This window comes from Miscanthus floridulus, unplaced genomic scaffold, assembly GCF_019320115.1.
Source record: "Miscanthus floridulus cultivar M001 unplaced genomic scaffold, ASM1932011v1 os_1793_1_2, whole genome shotgun sequence".
Classification (NCBI taxonomy): Eukaryota; Viridiplantae; Streptophyta; class Magnoliopsida; order Poales; family Poaceae; genus Miscanthus; species Miscanthus floridulus.
In genome coordinates, this window is record NW_027097917.1 from 5,138 (window position 1) to 23,638 (window position 18,501).

At 40.4% G+C, this 18,501-nt stretch overlaps 1 protein-coding gene across 1 annotated transcript; it reads left to right on the plus strand.

Moving 5' to 3' along the window:
• The first annotated feature begins 1,155 nt into the window (after positions 1-1,155).
• Positions 1,156-2,199, plus strand: LOC136534314 (germin-like protein 12-2). The gene is made up of 2 exons (XM_066526772.1): positions 1,156-1,341; positions 1,504-2,199. The coding sequence occupies exons 1-2, from the start codon at positions 1,224-1,226 to the stop codon at positions 2,070-2,072; spliced, it is 687 nt and encodes a 228-aa protein (XP_066382869.1). The 5' UTR covers positions 1,156-1,223; the 3' UTR covers positions 2,073-2,199.
• The last annotated feature ends 16,302 nt before the right edge of the window (positions 2,200-18,501 follow it).

Here is an 18,501-nt window from a genome sequence, read left to right on the forward strand (position 1 = left end):
TTAACTCCCGAAAAAATGGTGACCAAGTAAACATTGGAAACATGAGGAGTTGACTCTTTCTGCTATATACTACCTCCGTCCCAAATTAATTGTCGTTTTGGGTTTCCGTGCCATAAGTTTGACTAGATTTGTAGAAAATACGAGCAACATTTGTATTTCCAAACAAATTTATTATGAAAATAGATTTAAAGATCTATCTAATGGTATTAATTGTGTATCATAAATATTAATATCTTTTTATATAAAATTAGTTGTCAAAGTTATTTCTCAGGAAGCGAGAACGACGGTTATTTTTGGGCAGAGGAAGTATGACTCAACTAGTGGTTACGAATGACGACATGGAGATTATTTAATAGTTGTGATCATGGTGTAAAGTAAATAAAGATGTTGTACATGTGTTATAGAGAGGCTTCCCCACTATTGACTCTTTCTATCTTTTATTAGCGAGTTGACTCTTTCTATACGCATGTTAGCACAAGCATCGATGACTCTTTCTGTACCTCACGTATTAGTGTAAAGCTACAAAGAAGCAGTCAAGTGCTTGATCTAGTAAAGCGTGTACGACAGATGTTGGTTTCAGATATATAATTCCACAGTTCTCACAAGCAAAAAAAATGGTGACCAAATAAACATTGGAAACGTTAGTCGTCTGCTATATATGACTCGTCAACCGGTCACGAATGACGAAATATATGGAGATTGTTGGATAGTTATAATTATATGAAGTGCAAAAGGTAATAAAGATTTTGTATGACGGTCATGTACTTTTGCATTGTTGACTATTTGTAAATTTTTTTGTGAGTTGACTCTTTCTATACCTATGTTAGCACAAGCAAAGATGGTACGCTTGAACCCAGACACCAAAAAACACAAAAAGAAAACAAAGACTACACTTCCGTAATGCTGTGCTGCAAGCAAAGAGAACGTGCACGTTGATTTTGTTAGCCGTATGGTGCGTGTGAAAAAATTATTAAAAGCAAGGTAGGTGTGCGAAGTTGATATAAGACAACTGCCAAGACTGTTTCTTCAGTTCTGCTGAAAGGTTCGACTTAAGACTTATTAAGCCATTAATACGTACACGTCGCCACATGCTCTGTGGCAGGCTATATAACCTCACCATCCCCATGCCAAAAGCATCAACAAGACAGACACAAACACCACAAGCTAAGAAGCTCCATAGCTGAATTCAGAGAGCACAAACACAAAAGCGTGTGCAAAACCAAATGGCTGCCTCCACCTACTTTCTCCTCGTTGCTTTTGTAGCATTGGTCATTTCTCAGGCCACTGCCTCTGACCCTAGCCCGCTCCAAGACTTCTGTGTTGCCGACATACACTCTCCGGGTATGCATACTCTCGCTTTAAGTCATGCTGTTTTCTTATACTAATTCACTAATCAAATAAGAATCATTTGTTAAAACAAGCATCTACATACAACTAGCATTTCAAGGTATGGCCTAATCACCTGTTCTCCATCTAACTATTTGTCCTCGTCTATGCATACAGTGAAGGTGAATGGATTTGTTTGCAAGGACCCCATGGCAGTGAACGCCGATGACTTTTTCAAGGCAGCAAACCTTGACAAGCCTAGGGACACCATGAAAAGCAAGGTTGGATCCAATGTCACTTTGATCAATGTCATGCAGTTGCCTGCACTCAACACCCTGGGCATCTCGTTGGCTCGCATTGACTACGCACCATTAGGCGAAAATCCGCCACACACCCACCCACGTGCCACAGAGATCCTCACCGTGCTCGAGGGTACACTTTATGTTGGATTTGTCACCTCCAACACAGACAACGGTAACAAGCTATTCGCCAAGGTTCTCAACAAGGGTGACGTGTTTGTCTTCCCCCAAGGGCTCATACACTTCCAATTCAACCCGGTCCATGACAAGCCGGCTGTGGCAATCGCTGCACTAAGCAGCCAGAACCCTGGGGTTATTACTATTGCGAACGCAGTCTTTGGATCAAAGCCACCGATCTCAGATGATGTCTTGGCCAAGGCCTTCCAGGTGCAAAAGGGAACAATTGATTGGCTTCAAGCTCAGTTCTGGGAGAACAACCACTACTAAGTAAATCAAGACTCAGTTCATTATTGTATAGGAAGATATGCTTATATGCATTTTGCATACTCCTGTATCTATTCAGTTACGCTATGCTACAGCCGATAATATTGAATAAATTGGAAGTTGTAACCAATTACTGTTTTTGTGTCTGTGCTGCAAGCTATACCACCATGTTCTTTTTGAATATTTAAAGTGACGTGAAGAGATCATATAAAATTTACTCAATATTGTATGTATATGATATGCCGTTACATAAACAAGATTTCAGGACGTAATTTGGAGATGAATATTCCATGGAGCCGTCCAAATTGCTAAGCTAAACTGTAACACCCTAAAATTTGAATTTCTGGAAATAGAGCTAAAATGATTTAATTTTGAATTTTGTGCTCATGAAAACATAGGAAAATAAAAATTTTCATTAATTTAAAAATTATCATAAGGTAGAAATGTGTTTGTTGCATTCATGCCGGTCGCACCTCGTGTTTCTATGTGCAAAATGTGTGTGTTTTATACGTTTAGGAGACGAATATCTATCTCTAGGAATTTTTCAGCTTCTTTCTGAAATTTAATTCCTACCTCCTTCACCTTAATCTTTATGTTCCAAGTTCCCAACAATCTTTTTATGAGCTCCAAATACTTTATTTGGGTTCATCATGTTCCAAAGTGTCTCTGAGAATTTTCTCCAAATTTCAGAGGTCTCGGAGTATTTTTCGTGGCTTAAATATTAATTCTGGACTTTTCTACAATTATTTTATCCATGAAATTAATTAATTCCGAATATAATAAATCTCTCATTTTTTCCAACGCTCAAAGCCTAGGTGCAATAATCCTTGTAAATCTCAAAGGCCCATGCAGGGGCTTTAATGTTTATTTAGGCCCATTAGTGCAGGCGGATGGTGCAATGTCAATTAGTACCATATCGCTAGTTGACGGGGATATGGGGAGTTTTTCCCCCTATATATCTACCAACCCCTTAGGCAAAGCACACCAAAACTACCATATAGGGAGCCCCTAGTTTAGAAAATCCCTCGTGTAGTAAATTTTATTTTTCCCTTCTTCCCTCACCGTCGCCGTCACCGTCGCCACCGCGCTGCCCAGCCCAGCCATCATCTCCTTCGTGCAACAAGTCGAGACCACCCCTGCGCGCTGTTGCCATCGACCGCCGCCGGCCGTGCCTACGTCATCATGGGGAGATCCATCTTTGCCATCAACTTCATCTCCGGCAGTGCATGCAAACCATGCATCGTTTCGGTACGTTGCTATGCCTGGCCTGCCGATCTACCATCTACTGTTGCCTGTGCCGAGCAAAAGCATGCAAGCCGTCAAGCATGACTAGAAAGCCACGTACTCTATCGGCGTACGTATCCACTGGCCAAGCACTGCAGTCCACCGGAACCCTACTCTCCGTGCGGCCATCATGGTCTCATCCGTCAACGCCAGAAAATACTGAGATCCATGAACAATAATCATCAACCGGCCGTAACGAACCAGGCAGCAATGCAGATCACGTATGTCACCGCTCATGGAACAGTCTGATATGATCGCAGTACGTACCTGCTCCTCTTTGAAGTCTCTGTTTCCTTGTTAACCCAATCAATTGATGCAGCATCTCCGATCAGTTGGAGGAGCCGCTTGTGAAACCCGATCTCGCCGCTGTCTGCTTCAACGCCGACATCGCTGTTCCTCATCTGGCATCGGTGAGGACCTCCGAACGCCTCCGGTTAGTTTTCCCTCCTTGACCTGCACCCTGCTAGCTTTGTTGAGCTCCTATACGAGAATCAGTTGTTGCCGTGCGCCGTGAGTGCTCCCTGCTCCAGTTAGCTGTTCCAATTAGCTTGATGACATCACGTATATGTTTTATGGCCGTTTTCTTATAGAAAAACAAATCCAACAATACTATAGAAATACACCACTTACAATCAATAATGAATCCTTACCGTTTCTTCGTTCTAACTCCGATTTGATCCGTTCAACTTGCGCTAGGTTCGTAATTTCATAACCTACATGTTTATACTACTGTTAGATGTGTTTTCAACTTTTAAAATACGTGATTAGATTTAATCTATTATTTTATCAAAGAAAATCTTGTGTAAATCATATCTTTTGCGTTTTAGATCTGTTTTGACCCATTCAAGTTGCGTTAGATTCATAGCGACGACATCTACGTGTTAGCAACAGTGGTTACCATATTACTATTTCTAAAATTTCATGGTTTAAATCATATCTTGATTAATAATTGTGCAACTGGGTTTTGTAAATAAAATATGATTTCTTTTACTTTAGTTTTATAACTCAATTCCAAATTTGATTTAATCCAATTTATATAAGCTTTTATATAGTTAAATAAATGAAGCCTATAGTTTCCTTTTTCATGTGTAAAGTAAATCTTTCGATAGTTGTATCTTTTCAACCGTAGCTCCGATTAGCGTGTTTTCGCATCTATGTGTACGTAGCGAGACGTAGATTCGTTTTATAAACTTTTCATCTTGATTTTATGTTTGGTGTACTGTTCTAATTTAGATCTATTGTTTGCTTCGTGTATGATTGTATGGATGCTTGTGTGGTGCTTTATGATTACGTTCAGTCGGTGAGATATACGTGGTAATCAAGAAGAAGAAGAACGTTGAAGATTAAAGCTTACTGAAGGATCGGTGTTTAAGGCAAGTATAGCATGGGATCTTCCTTGTTGTCCTATACACCTTTAATCACTTAATTCATACTGCTTGTGTCTACCTTGACTGCCACTAAGGATTTCCTAGTACTTTGTTACCTTGTGCCTTGTTACCTATGGGGTATTGCACTGGGTAGTATGATGCTAGTGCTCAACTTCAACCATGATCTTGTAACTTGACTAATGTAATATGCAAGAAACACTAAAAGATGCTTTTTAGCAACATGGAACAAGGAGGCTAGGGCATTGGGCTATTTTATGGTGCTCTAGATTTCTCTCCCTAAGGACTTATCTGTAAGTGGTTTATCCGGGACTTACAGTACAGCTGTGAGGGCTATATGGCTCTGGCTTTCACTCAGTATGAGGACCTTTTCTAGCTTGTTAGTGGTTACCTTTATTGGCGTAAGAATGGCTTGCCGAATCGGGTATAGGACAGCCTCTACTCTTATGTGTATAGCCATGATGGAATTGTGCCATTCGACAGGGGGTTCCTATATCTGTTCGCCGAGTGAATCTAATGGCCCTAACTTGTTAGACAAAACTTTGAAAGGCTTCATAGTGAACCCTGCCGACCTTCCTTGGTAGTGGGTCAAGAGGTTGGCCGCCTCGGGCGAAAGGTTAAATCATGACTCACAGTGAAAGTGTACAACCTCTGCAGAGTGTAAAACTGGTATATCAGCCATGCTCACGGTCACGAGCGGCCTTGGAACATTTATGGAATAGATGATGAACACTAGTGATATGGATGATGAAGATGCTCACTAATGGTTAATTGTTTATGCTATTCATTATTCATGTTTACCTGATCATGTGTTTACGTGGGCTTGTCAATAAATTTGATGCCAACCAATTGCTAAAAGATGACTCATTAAAAGCTAATCGTAGTTGAACCAGTGTCAACCTTTTGAGCCTCATGAACCCCATGTCATATTTGTTGAGTACGACTTGTACTTACGCTTGCTTTATTTTACACATATATGGAGAAATCCCAGATGGGTACCAGATTGCTAGAGTTTGGAGGAATCAGGCTTGTGATCAACCAGTCAGTTGTCCCTATGGATTTAGGTCTTTCCGTTGTCTATACTCTGAGGTTACATTCTTTATACTAATATGCAATGTATTTAAGCATTGTCTATTGATATTACCTTTATTTATAGCTATATGTGAGATTTGACTTCCTGGGCTCACATATGGTGTGTATCTGGTTTTGTTCTTAAAACCGGGTGCTACATAAACTATACTATCAACTGGTACATCAGCGAAGGTTAACTTAATCGACCAAGTAGGCCATGGAGCTACACGACCTATGTGTTCCACTACATGCATATAGTAACAGAAGTGAAATATCATATGTGGTCACATCCAATTCCAACGTTGTATTACTACTTAAGCTTAATTTAATACAAATTTTGCAAGACAATAGTCCACACACATGAGAAGTCTAACCATCCAAATATACAGTAGTTTTTAAGGCACTATGTTAAAACAGCCAAAGGAGACGCCTCAATTAGTGACATGAAACTAAACACATGCCACTAATGTAAGATTAGTGGCGTGGGTAATTTGTCGCTCAAGTCTCACAGGATCGGCCACAGCGCCACAGTTCCTGACTTATGGGGAGCATGGGTCTATCTTATGACCTCCTCTAAGTAGTGCTTTATTCTCGAGGTATCAAGAAGCTCGCGCTTCCCCTAGTGTACTCGTTGGAGCCCCTCGCACGGGCCAAGATCTTGGTTGGATAACTCCGTGGATAGTCCCCGGGCCATCCCCACACGCAAGTGTGTCTTCGAAATGACCAATCGTGGACTGCTCCCTACCATCTTCAATATCGAGCTTCCGGCTCAAACACCATGGGCCTCATTCCTTCGGTACACCAGAGGTGGCCACACCATAAACGTGGTTCTTGTGATATCACAAGGTTAGAAGCCACTAGGGTACAATAATGGTGCACGCACGAGCACTAAGCTTCAGAGGTATGCAAACCTCTTTTACTAAGCCTAATGCAAGAGATAAAGCGGTTTTCTAACTAGCCTAACCCCACCAAGAGAATTGTAGTGACTGCCATGTCAGCTAGTCGTTGCCGACCATTGGACCTTTCTCCGGTGACCACCGAATAAATCCGGTGCACCTAAAACTTTCTTTGGCGCCGCCCTCTCTATCCATTGCCAGATTATTCCGGTGCCTATAAAAGCTTTTGCAAAGACTTCTTCATCGTCCTAGCCTTTTCTCCAGTCCTCCCTGGTCACAACCACCAATGTTTTGTTGGTGTTTGTCTTGCCTACTTCTGTGTACCGCCCTTTTCATTTCTCCGTTGCTTGTAAAAAGAGGCATCACAAGAGTTATCCGGTGCTCCTGTGCAGCACTCGTCTAGTTCCGTTTGTTTATGTCTTCTTGTCTGCCCTTCTTCTACTTTGGACTTTTTGCATGTCTTCCAGGTATGATCTCCATTATTGCTCCATGGCCTTCGCTGAGGTGATCTTTAAATGCATGACTAACCATCCCAAATATTACAGCATACACTTGACATATTAGCATATATAAGCCACTATCACACACTACTAGAGAACAGACTTTAGAACGATGTCCCAATTTAGCATTAGCCTCGGTATTTTTTGCCACTAGGATTAAAGGACCCTTTAGTCCCGGTTGGTAATACCAACCGGGACTAAAGGTCCCTGCCCAACGGTCGTCCGCGGGGTAGGGATCTTTAGTCCCGGCTGGTATTACCAACCGGGACTAAAGGTTTACCTTTAGTCCCGGTTGGTAATACCAGCCGGGACTAAAGCTTTTAGTCCCGGTTTGGGTAATGCCCCGGGAATAAAGATTAATCTTTAGTCCTGGTTTGGCCCCCTAACCGGTACTAATTATCCCGGCCTATAATCCAGCTCGTTTCTTCCTCCCCGAGCCTGAGCCATTCCATTCAAACTCACTGCCTCTGTTCTTCAGCTTGCTGTTGTTCTTGCTCTCTCCCCCTCCATTGGTGTTGCTCTTCGATTTTGGAGGTAACAAACTTAATCCTCTTATGTTTTATCAGTAGCTTATCTCATTTTGCGATATAGATGCATGTGTAACTTTATATGTTGGACTTTATTATGATTTTATATGTTATTTTTAGCTCAAAATCACATGATGATTTGCATATATGTTTGGATAAACAAAAGTTAAATTAGTTCATCAAAATCATGCCTCGCTCGTCCTCGCTGGAGCACGCGCCATCCTCGTCCCCGGTGGCTTACGTGATCTTAGAATTAATTTTTCCATGAAATGAAAAACTTAGAAAATTGTTAGAAAATTCATACTAGTTGAACTTGCGGACCGTGTTCAGCTCGGCGAGCATGTTCTCTGCCGAGCGGTAACGGACATCAAGGAGGAGCTTTGATTCTACGAGGGAGAGTGGTAACGGTCGTGGAAGACCGTGTTCCCTTTCTCGTAGAATTGGAGCTCTTCCTTGGCCAAGTACAGTGCCGTCCGGTAGAGAAATGCTCGCTGAGATGATCACATAAGCAAAGTCAACTAGTACGGATGGTTATTTATTGAAACATGTTTTTGAGCTATAATTTGATGGATATTTGATAACTTCAGACCTACAAATGCCATCTACAAATGTTACTATCCTCGGCAACCTAAACGCCCGCGAGCTCGCCGATATCGAGCAGGTCACTTAGAATTATTTTTTCCATGAAATGAACTACTTAGAAATCATGCCTTTTTTTAGAATTAAATTTTCCATGAAATGAAAAACTTAGTAAATAGTTAGAAAATTATAAAAAATCCATACTAGTTGAACTTGCGGACCGTGTTCAGCTCGGCCAACATGTTCTCTGTCGAGCGGTAACAGACGTCAAGGAGGAGCTTTGATTCTACGAGGGAGAGCGGCAACGGTCGTGGAAGACCGTGTTCCCTTTCTCGTAGAATCGGAGCTCTTTCTTGGCCAAGTACGGTGCCGTCCGGTGGAGAAATGTTGGCCGAGATGATCACATAAGCAAGGTCAACTAGTACGGATGGTTATTTATTGAAACATGTGAAATCCGTACTAGTTTTGTTTAAATATATCATTTTAGAAAATATGAAATTTACACTAGTTTGCAAAAATAAGTATAGAAAGTAGATGACAACTGGTACCGGATCCTCAGCCTCTCATTCGGTTGCGAAACGACTGAGGCCAGGACTCCCACTCATTATCTGCGGCAAGTGTAAGAAGAAGATTGTGATGGAGTACCGAGTTAAGAGACAGGGACCCAACAAGGGTCGTGTTTTCTACAAGTGCCTGGATCACGATGTGAGTTTCTTACGCATTTTATAATTATGGCTAATTGACCTGCTTTTCTTGAATATTTTTTACTAAATATTTTTTGGCTTTAATTTCAGTGGGAGGGCAATGGATGCGATGGTTGGTACTGGGAGGAAGATTATGCTACATACATGCAGAATTTGGGTGTGCTTGAGGTAGCGGCTGCTAATAATGAGGCAGTGAGCCAGCAAGAGAAGCTTATTGATATTCAACAGAAGAATGATTTGTCTGTTTTAGTTGCGTACGATCATGAAATAATTATGTTACTGAAGTGCATTGTAGTTTTAGTTTGTTTAGTGATAGTTGGGATTGCTTACGTTGTAGCCAGGCTTAGTTAATTAATCAACCGTGTGTGTGTCATCTATGTTGTGTAATAAAATACTTAATTATGTTCAAGGTTTTCATAATTTGTCGTGTAATGCAGATTATGTCACGCCATTGGATGTATAATGCCGATCGTCGCTCCCAAGACTTTATTGAGGGCGTGCACTATTTCTTAGGTGTGGCCGAGGCAAATAAGCCGGATGATTTCATGTGCTGTCCATGTGCCATATGTAAGAATTTAAAGGAATATTCAAGCTCAATGAGTCTTCATTCACATTTGCTTAAGTCAGGTTTCATGTCAAACTATATATGTTGGACTAAGCATGGAGAAAGCGGGGTCATGATGGAAGAAGGTGAAGGAGAAGATTTAGACATTGATGACATTATTGCTCAGTATGCTGCCTTTGATGATACTACAATGGGGAGAGATGAAGAAGAGGTAGCGGCAGAAGATGATCTCGGTGATGCTCTTGGCGATGCCATTCGTGATGCACAACAAGAATGTGAAAGTGAAAAAGAGAAAGTTAAGTTCGAGCGCATGCTTAAGGATCATAGGAAGTTGCTATACCCGACGGTCGAAGAGGGGCAAAAAAAACTGGGTACAACACTGGAATTGCTACAGTGGAAGGCAAAGAATGGTATATCTGACAAGGCATTTAGGAATTTATTGAACCTTATAAAGAAGATGCTTCCGAAGCCAAATGAATTGCCCACCACTACGTACGAAGCAAAAAAGGTTGTCTGCCCTTTGGGATTAAAAATCCAGAAGATACATGCATGTTCTAATGACTGCATCCTCTACCATGGCAATGAATATGAGAATTTGGATGAATGCCCGGTATGTAAAGCAGCGCGGTATAAGATTAGACGCGATGATCCTAGTGACATCGAGGGTGAACAACGTCCTAGAAAGAAAATCTCTGCCAAGGTTATATAGTATGCTCCTATAATACCACGCTTAAAACGTTTGTTCAGAAATAAAGACTATGCAAAGTTGTTGCGGTGGCATAAAGAAGACCGTAAGGTAGACAATATGTTGAGACACCCAGCTGATGGGTCCTAGTGGAGAGCGATAGACAGGGAATTTTCAGAGTTTGCAAATGAGGCTAGAAACTTAAGGTTCGCCTTAAGTACAGATGGTATGAATCCTTTTGGGGAGCAGAGCACTAGTCATAGCACTTGGCTAGTTACTCTATGTATCTACAACCTTCCTCCATGGTTATGCATGAAGCAGAAGTTCATTATGATGCCGATCCTCATCCAAGGTCCGAGGCAACCTGGCAACAACATTGATGTCTATCTGAAGCCATTAGTTGAAGAACTTCTAGTTTTATGGAACAAACCAGGTGTACGTGTCTGGGATGAGTACAAACAAGAACACTTTGACCTACGAGCAATGTTGTTCGTAATAATCAATGATTGGCCTGCTTTAAGTAATCTTTCAGGTTAGACAAACAAAGGATATAATGCATGCACACATTGTTTTGATGACCTTGACAGTATATATTTGAAAAGATGTCGAAAGGTCATGTACCTTGGCCATTGTCGATTCCTTCCTTTGAATCACCAAGTAAGAAAGAAAGGTAAGCATTTTAAAGGTAAGCCAGACCACCGGAAGAAGCCTCATAACCGAACCGGAGAAGATGTACTCGCAATGGTCAAGGATGTGAAAGTAGTATTTGGAAAGGGACAAGGCAGCGAATCTATTCCCAAAGATGCTAAGGGACACGCACCCATGTGGAAGAAGAAGTCCATCTTTTGGGAGCTACCCTATTGGCAAGTCCTAGAGGTCCGCAACGCAATCGACGTGATGCATCTGACAAAGAATCTTTGTGTGAACCTGTTAGGATTCATGAGTGTGTACAGGAAGCCAAAGGATTCACTTGAAGCACGCCAGGACTTGCAGGGCATGAAAGAACGAGACAACCTTCATCCAGAGAAGACAGATGATGGACGTCATTACTTAAGTCCTGCTAGCTACATGCTTAGCAAAGAAGAGAGGGACAGCATGTTAGAATGTCTAAGCAGCATCAAGGTCCCATCAGGATTCTCCTCCAATATAAAGGGTATAATAAATGTGCCAGAGAAGAAATTCCTAAACTTAAAGTCCCACGACTGCCACGTGCTTATGACGCAATTGCTTCTAGTTGCTTTAAGAGGAATTCTACCTCCACATGTACGTCTAGCCACCGTGAAGCTATGTGCATTCCTCAATGCAATTTCTCAGAAGGCAATCAATCCAGTGGAACTAGCTACTCTACAGAATGATGTGGTTCAATGTCTTGTCAGCTTTGAGTTGGTGTTCCCTCTATCCTTCTTTAATATCATGACACACCTCCTAGTTCATTTGGTGAAGGAGATTAGTATTCTTGGACCTGTGTTCTTACATAACATGTTCCCCTTCAAGAGGTTTATGGGAGTCTTGAAGAAATATGTGAAAGTCCGTTCTAAGCCTGAAGGAAGCATCGCCCAGGGCTATGGAATAGAGGAGGTCATTGAGTTCTGTGTTGACTTTATTCCTGACCTTGCCCCGATTGGCGTTCCCGAATCGCGACACGAGGGGAGACTCAGTGGTAAAGGAACTTTAGGGAAGAAAACATATATTGGCATGGAAGACGATTATTTCAATAAAGCACACTACACAGTTCTTCAGAACTCGTCATTGGTGCATCCGTACATTGAGATACATAAGGAGTTCTTACGATCCAAGTTTCCAGGGAAGACTGAAGCTTGGATTAGGCGTCAGCACATAGAAAGTTTCAGTGGTTGGTTGCGAAAAGAATGTCAAGGCGATGACAATATTGATGAGCAACTGTATTTGTTGGCTAGGCAACCATCATGGCATATCCTCACGTACCAAGGGTATGAGATAAATGGGAATACATTTTACACAGTTGCCCAAGATAAAAGGAGCACCAATCAAAATAGTGGTGTTCGCATAGATGGCACAGATCCAAATAGGAATATACAAACATATTATGGCCGTATAGAAGATATATGGGAACTAGACTATGCACCTAATTTTAAAGTCCCTTTGTTCCGGTGCCAATGGGTGAAGCTGACCGGAGGAGGGGTAACAGTCGACAAAGAGTATGGAATGACAACAGTGGACCTCAATAATATTGGGTACAAAGACGAACCATTCGTCCTTGCTGCCGATGTGAGTTAGATGTTCTATGTGAAAGACATGTCTACAAAATCAAAGAGAGGAAAAAACGAAGACATCAACTCAATGATCAATGAGCCAAAGCACCACATAGTTCTTTCTGGGAAAATAAATATAGTGGGAATTGAAGACAAGTCAGACATGTCCGAAGATTATGAAAGAAATGTCGAATTCCACCCTTCATAGTGAAGAAAGATCCAAGCATCATGTTAAATGATGAAGACACTCCATGGTTACGACAAGATCATAACCAAGGGTCATACGTCAAGAAAAAATTCACTGTTGTGCCTGCATGATACAACGATGCAAATCCTAGATTATCTCCAATTGAAAAGTTTTGAGTACCAAGTTTGTTAAAATCATCAAGATCTACAATTGTTGTTTTGGTCAACTTTTCATTTGAGATAGTTTGGACGGTTCAAATTTGTGATTTTTAAATTACAACGCCTACAAACTAGTTTTTGGAACCCTAGATTGTCTACAATTGAAAAGTTTTGAATACCAAGTTTGTTCAGCTCATCAAGATATACAATCCTTATATAGGCTATTTTTTCATTTGAGAAAGTTTGAACAAAATGTAGTTCAAATTTCACAAGTGTGTGACATAGTTTTAGAAAGTCTATATGAGATTCAAGAATTTATGACTAGTGTTTGATAAAACTTTCTCAAATGGGAAAATAAGCTATGTAACAATTGTAGATCTTGCTGAGATGATCAAACTTGGTATTCAGAGATTTTTTATCTGAGGTCATTTAGTGTCTCATTTGAGCAAGTTTGACCAAGTCAAATTTGGTCAAATGAAAAAAACAACACTTTGACTCTAGTATTCTGAACTCTAAATGACTTCAAATTGAAAAGTTTTGAGTACCAAGTTTGTTAAAATCATCAAGATCTACAATTGTTGTTTTGGTCAACTTTCCATTTGAGATAGTTTGGACGGTTCAAATTTGTGATTTTTAAATTTCGACGCCTACAAACTAGTTTTTGGAATCCTAGATTGTCTCCAATTGAAACGTTTTGAATACCAAGTTTGTTCATCTCATCAAGATATACAATCCTTATATAGGCCATTTTTTATTTGAGAAAGTTTGAATAAAATGTAGTTCAAATTTCACAAGTGTGTGACATAGTTTTAGAAAGTCTATATGAGAATCAAGAATTTATGACTAGTGTTTGATAAAACTTTCTCAAATGGGAAAATGAGCTATGTAACAATTGTAGATCTTGCTGAGATGATCAAACTTGGTATTCAGATATTTTTCATCTGAGGTCATTTAGTGTCTCATTTGAGCAAGTTTGACCAAGTCAAATTTGGTCAAATGAAAAAACAACACTTTGACTCTTATATTCTGAACTCTAAATGACTTCAAATTGAAAAGTTTTGAGTACCAAGTTTGTTAAAATCATCAAGATATACAATTGTTGTTTTGGTCAACTTTCCATTTGAGATAGTTTGGACGGTTCAAATTTGTGATTTTTAAATTTCGACGCCTACAAACTAGTTTTCGGAACCCTAGATTGTCTCCCAATTGAAAAGTTTTGAATACCACGTTTGTTCAGATCATCAAGATATACAATCCTTATATAGGCCATTTTTGATTTGAGAAAGTTTGAACAAAATGTAGTTCAAATTTCACAAGTGTGTGACATAGTTTTGAAAAGTCTATATGAGAATCAAGAATTTATGACTAGTGTTTGATAAAACTTTCTCAAATGAGAAAATGAGCTATGTAACAATTGTAGATCTTGCTGAGATGATCAAACTTGATATTCAGAGATTTTTCATCTGAGGTCATTTAGTGTCTCATTTGAGCAAGTTTGACCAAGTCAAATTTGGTCAAATGAAAAAACAACACTTTGACTCTAGTATTCTGAACTCTAAATGACTTCAACTTGAAAAGTTTTGAGTACCAAGTTTGTTAAAATCATCAAGATCTACAATTGCTGTTTTGGTCAACTTTCCATTTGAGATAGTTTGGACGGTTCAAATTTATGATTTTTAAATTTTGACGCCTACAAACTAGTTTTCGGAACCCTAAATTGTCTCCAATTGAAAAGTTTTGAATACCAAGTTTGTTCAAATCATAAAGATATACAATCCTTATATAGGCCATTTTTTCATTTGAGAAAGTTTGAACAAAATGTAGTTCAAATTTCACAAGTGTGTGACATAGTCTTAGAAAGTCTATATGAGATTAAAGAAATTGTGACTAGTGTTTGATAAAACTTTCTCAAATGGGAAAATGAGCTATGTAACAATTGTAGATCTTGCTGAGATGATCAAACCTGGTATTCAGAGATTTTTCATCTGAGGTCATTTAGTGTCTCATTTGAGCAAGTTTGACCAAGTCAAATTTGGTCAAATGAAAAAACAACACTTTGGCGGGACAAAATTTCAGGCCTTCAGTCCGGCCCAGCCAGGACCGGACTAAAGTGGGCGAGTTGCCCGCCCAAAAATACTTTTAGTCCCGGCTGGTACACCAACCAGGACTAAAGATTCCTTTAGTCCGCGGCTGGTAAGCCGAGCCGGAACTAAGGGTTGGACCTTTAGTCCCGGTTCGGCTTACCAGCCGGGACTAAAGGATCTTTAGTCCCAGTTGGTGTTACCAGCCGGGACTAAAGGGTCCCGCCTATATATATCGACCGGTTCATCTTCTACTTTTCGATCTACAATCGATCTCGTCATCTCTACCGCACCCGCTCGCGCCGCTCTTCGTCTACCCCCGCCCGGCCCTCATCGTCTTCTCTCTGCTCCCGCTCCTCCTTCTTCGTCTCCCTCTCCCCTGCCTTCTCTTCTCTTTCCCTCCTTACTTCTCCTCCTCTTCTCTTCTCTTTTTGCCTCTTTTTCCTTGCCCTCGCCTCCGCCGCCTCCATGCATGCTTGGCCATGCATCCATAGCCTGTTTTAGATAGTTTTTTTAGATACTTTTTAGATAGTTTTTTAGATAGTTTTTAGGTAGTGTTTGATTATATGTTAGATTTAAATGTATTAAAATTTAATTAGTAGTTTATTCTTAGTTTTTAGATAGTTTTTGATATATGTAATTAGATTTAAATGTATTAAATTTAATTAGTACTTTATTTAGATAGTTTTTTAGATAGTTTTTATTATAGTTTTTGATATATTTAGTAATTATTATTCTATCTCTCTCTCTATATGTGTTAGATTTAATTTGATTTAGTAAAATTCTATCTATGTATATATGTTAGGTTTAATTAGATTTAGTAATTAATTCTTATCTAGAGATTCTATATGTATACATATATATATTACTTAATTATTTCTATGTGTATATATCATGTACTTAATTTATTTCCATGTGTTGAGAGAGAGAGAAATTAAATTGTATCTAGAGAGACATTCTATGTGTTATCACATGCATATCTAGAGATATATACATATGCACTTATTCTATGTGTTGAGAGAGGAGAGAGAGAGAAAATTGTATTCATTCTATATGTATATATACATGTACTTATTTCTATGTTTTTTGGATCAAAAGTATTTTTTATTCGATTCCAAAGCACTGTACCTTATTATTGTTTATCCTTATGAAATATTATGTGTTATTATATTTAATTGGATTTTAGTAATTCTATATGTGTTTTCACATGTACTTATGTTATGTGCCATAGTAATTCTATCTATGTGTTATCCTTGAAGATACCAAATGGCCTTGCTCCGGATGATAACTTGAATGATGACATAATAGCGAATATTATCAACGCCGGCACCCAATGTGGATGACATGAGTCAGTACTTTGCTGATTATGATGATATCCTGAATATGCCAGTGGTTGAAGATCAACAAATTGTCGCGCAAGAAAATACTGGCGAGGTATATTCGATTATCTATCATCTCTTATAGATGCAATGCGTACGTATATTTGTTGTTAATCGTTGTGTTTCTACTCATGTAGCCGGTCTTCTGATCTACATCAACCACCGGCAAGAGTAGGAAAGTCCGAGGGCCAAAAAAGCCATTAGAGGGCCGTTTCATAATATCAGAATTCAACACCGACACCGGCAAACCAATGGGACCACATGCTCAGACATATGTCAATCAATGTGGGTTCATTGTAAGGGATAGGATCCTAGTTAGTGCTCGTGAATGGAAGCAAAAGATATCCACTCCTAATGTTAGTTTTGTATCTGATCGTGACAAGAACCCAGCTTGGAGAGATATCACTCAGCATTTCACATTACAAGCAGATGATGCTTTGAAGAAGCTAGTGAAGGATTGGACAATGAAGAAGATGGCAACATTGTTCCAGAGTTGGAAGAAACATTGTATAAAAAGTTTATCTTGAAGAATGAAACGCCAAATTTCAATGCTAAGGCGTTTGTCAATTTGGAGGTCCCATTGGGATGACTTCGTACAATACAAGACATCTCAAGAGAGTGAGGAACGTGTGATGAGGAATCAGCAGAATGCCCGATAGAAGCAATACCATCATCGCATGGGATCAGGTGGTTATAGGAGTGCTATTCCCAAGTGGCAGAACCTAGAAGTAGAGATTATTGCCAAGGGAATCATACCTGAAACAATAGAGAAGAACTGGCCTCAACGCGCGAAGAATTAGTTTCTACGCTCATGGGGGAAGCCTAGACCCAGACACTGGTAAGCTAATTTTCGGCCAAAAAATTGAGAGAGCAACACAGAGACTAGCTCGTGCTAGGGAAGAAGCTGATAGTGGTGTTTTCAAGCCCAATAGAGAAAAGGATGAATTGACATATGCCCTAGAGAATCCTGAACACGGTGGTCGAACAAGAGGCTATGGGGCGGTTCCGTGGCTAGAAGCATTCCCAGCAGACAGGGATACCTACAGAAGCCGCCAGAGAAGAAGGATGAGGAGGCAGACCGAATCCCGTTGTATTGGAGCAATTTGTTAATGAGTCACGACAAGCATTGCTTGAATCACGTGAACGAGAAAAATCTCTTGAGGCAAGAATGCAGGAGGAGATCAAGAGGCAAGTGCAGCTAGCAATGAGTCAAATGCAATCGATGCCCGGGAGTCACCATTAGCCTCGTTGGTAAGATGAAAAGCAGTTGTGCTTCCACGGAGCTGTCAGTTTATTCAAGGTGATGCTGGGGTTGCGCTTCCCTGTTGATGACATTACCGGAGCCTCTAACAACATGTGAGCTGCACACATTCCAGATGGTAATAATGCATCAATCATGGGGTGGCTTGCGGGGTTGTATCTCTAATAGACCGAACGAAGACACCAAGAATCCATGGGTCAGTTATTCAACCTGGATATGCTAGCGTCTCGGTCGATAGAGTGCTCAAAGGTTACAACAATGTTCCTCTTGACATTGAAGGCAGTGATGGGGAGAATACACTAGGAGAAGCAGAGAAGACATTTATTCAATGGCGCAAATGCTTCATCATCATTCCTAAGGGCACCACCGCTTCCCCTACCTCACCCTAGGTACGAATGATAGTGAATGAAATATATTTTTCCATTAATTTTATATTGGCTTCAAAAATAATTGACCACAACTTGTTTTTGTAGCAGGGTCTCCCCCTAGCCTAGCCCAATCATTCATTACCCATCTCATACAACAGCGTCGCTGGGGGGCGAGACGACTTCATCCCCACGGCGATCTCCAACTCCTACACCGGCCCCATCGCCTCCACAACGATCTCCAACTCCTACACCAGCCCCACCGCCTCCACAACGATCTCCAACGCCTCCACGCCGGACTCCAACACTGGCCTCATCGCCTCCACGCCGGTCTCCAACACCGCCCCCCACCACCTCCACAGCGACACACTACAAAGACGTCTAAGGTCCCGGCGGCAAAGAAGACAAAAAAAAAGAGTTATTTCTCAAGAAATACTTCCTGAAAAGACTGATGAGCAAAATAGCAGCTGAAGAAGGCAAAAAAGTGAAAGATTGTTTTATAGATATCCAAAAGCAGAGACAAGCGAAGCTTAAGGAGAAGTCATACTTTTACATACCACGAGATCAGCTGAGG

What these genes read in the sequence shown, in the direction of transcription:
- LOC136534314 (XM_066526772.1), top strand. Translation starts at nt 1,224, where the DNA reads ATGGCTGCCTCCACCTACTTTCTCCTCGTTGCTTTTGTAGCATTGGTC. An exon ending in TGCCGACATACACTCTCCGG is followed by an intron (nt 1,342 to 1,503) that starts GTATGCATACTC and finishes CTATGCATACAG; the next exon opens with TGAAGGTGAATGGATTTGTT.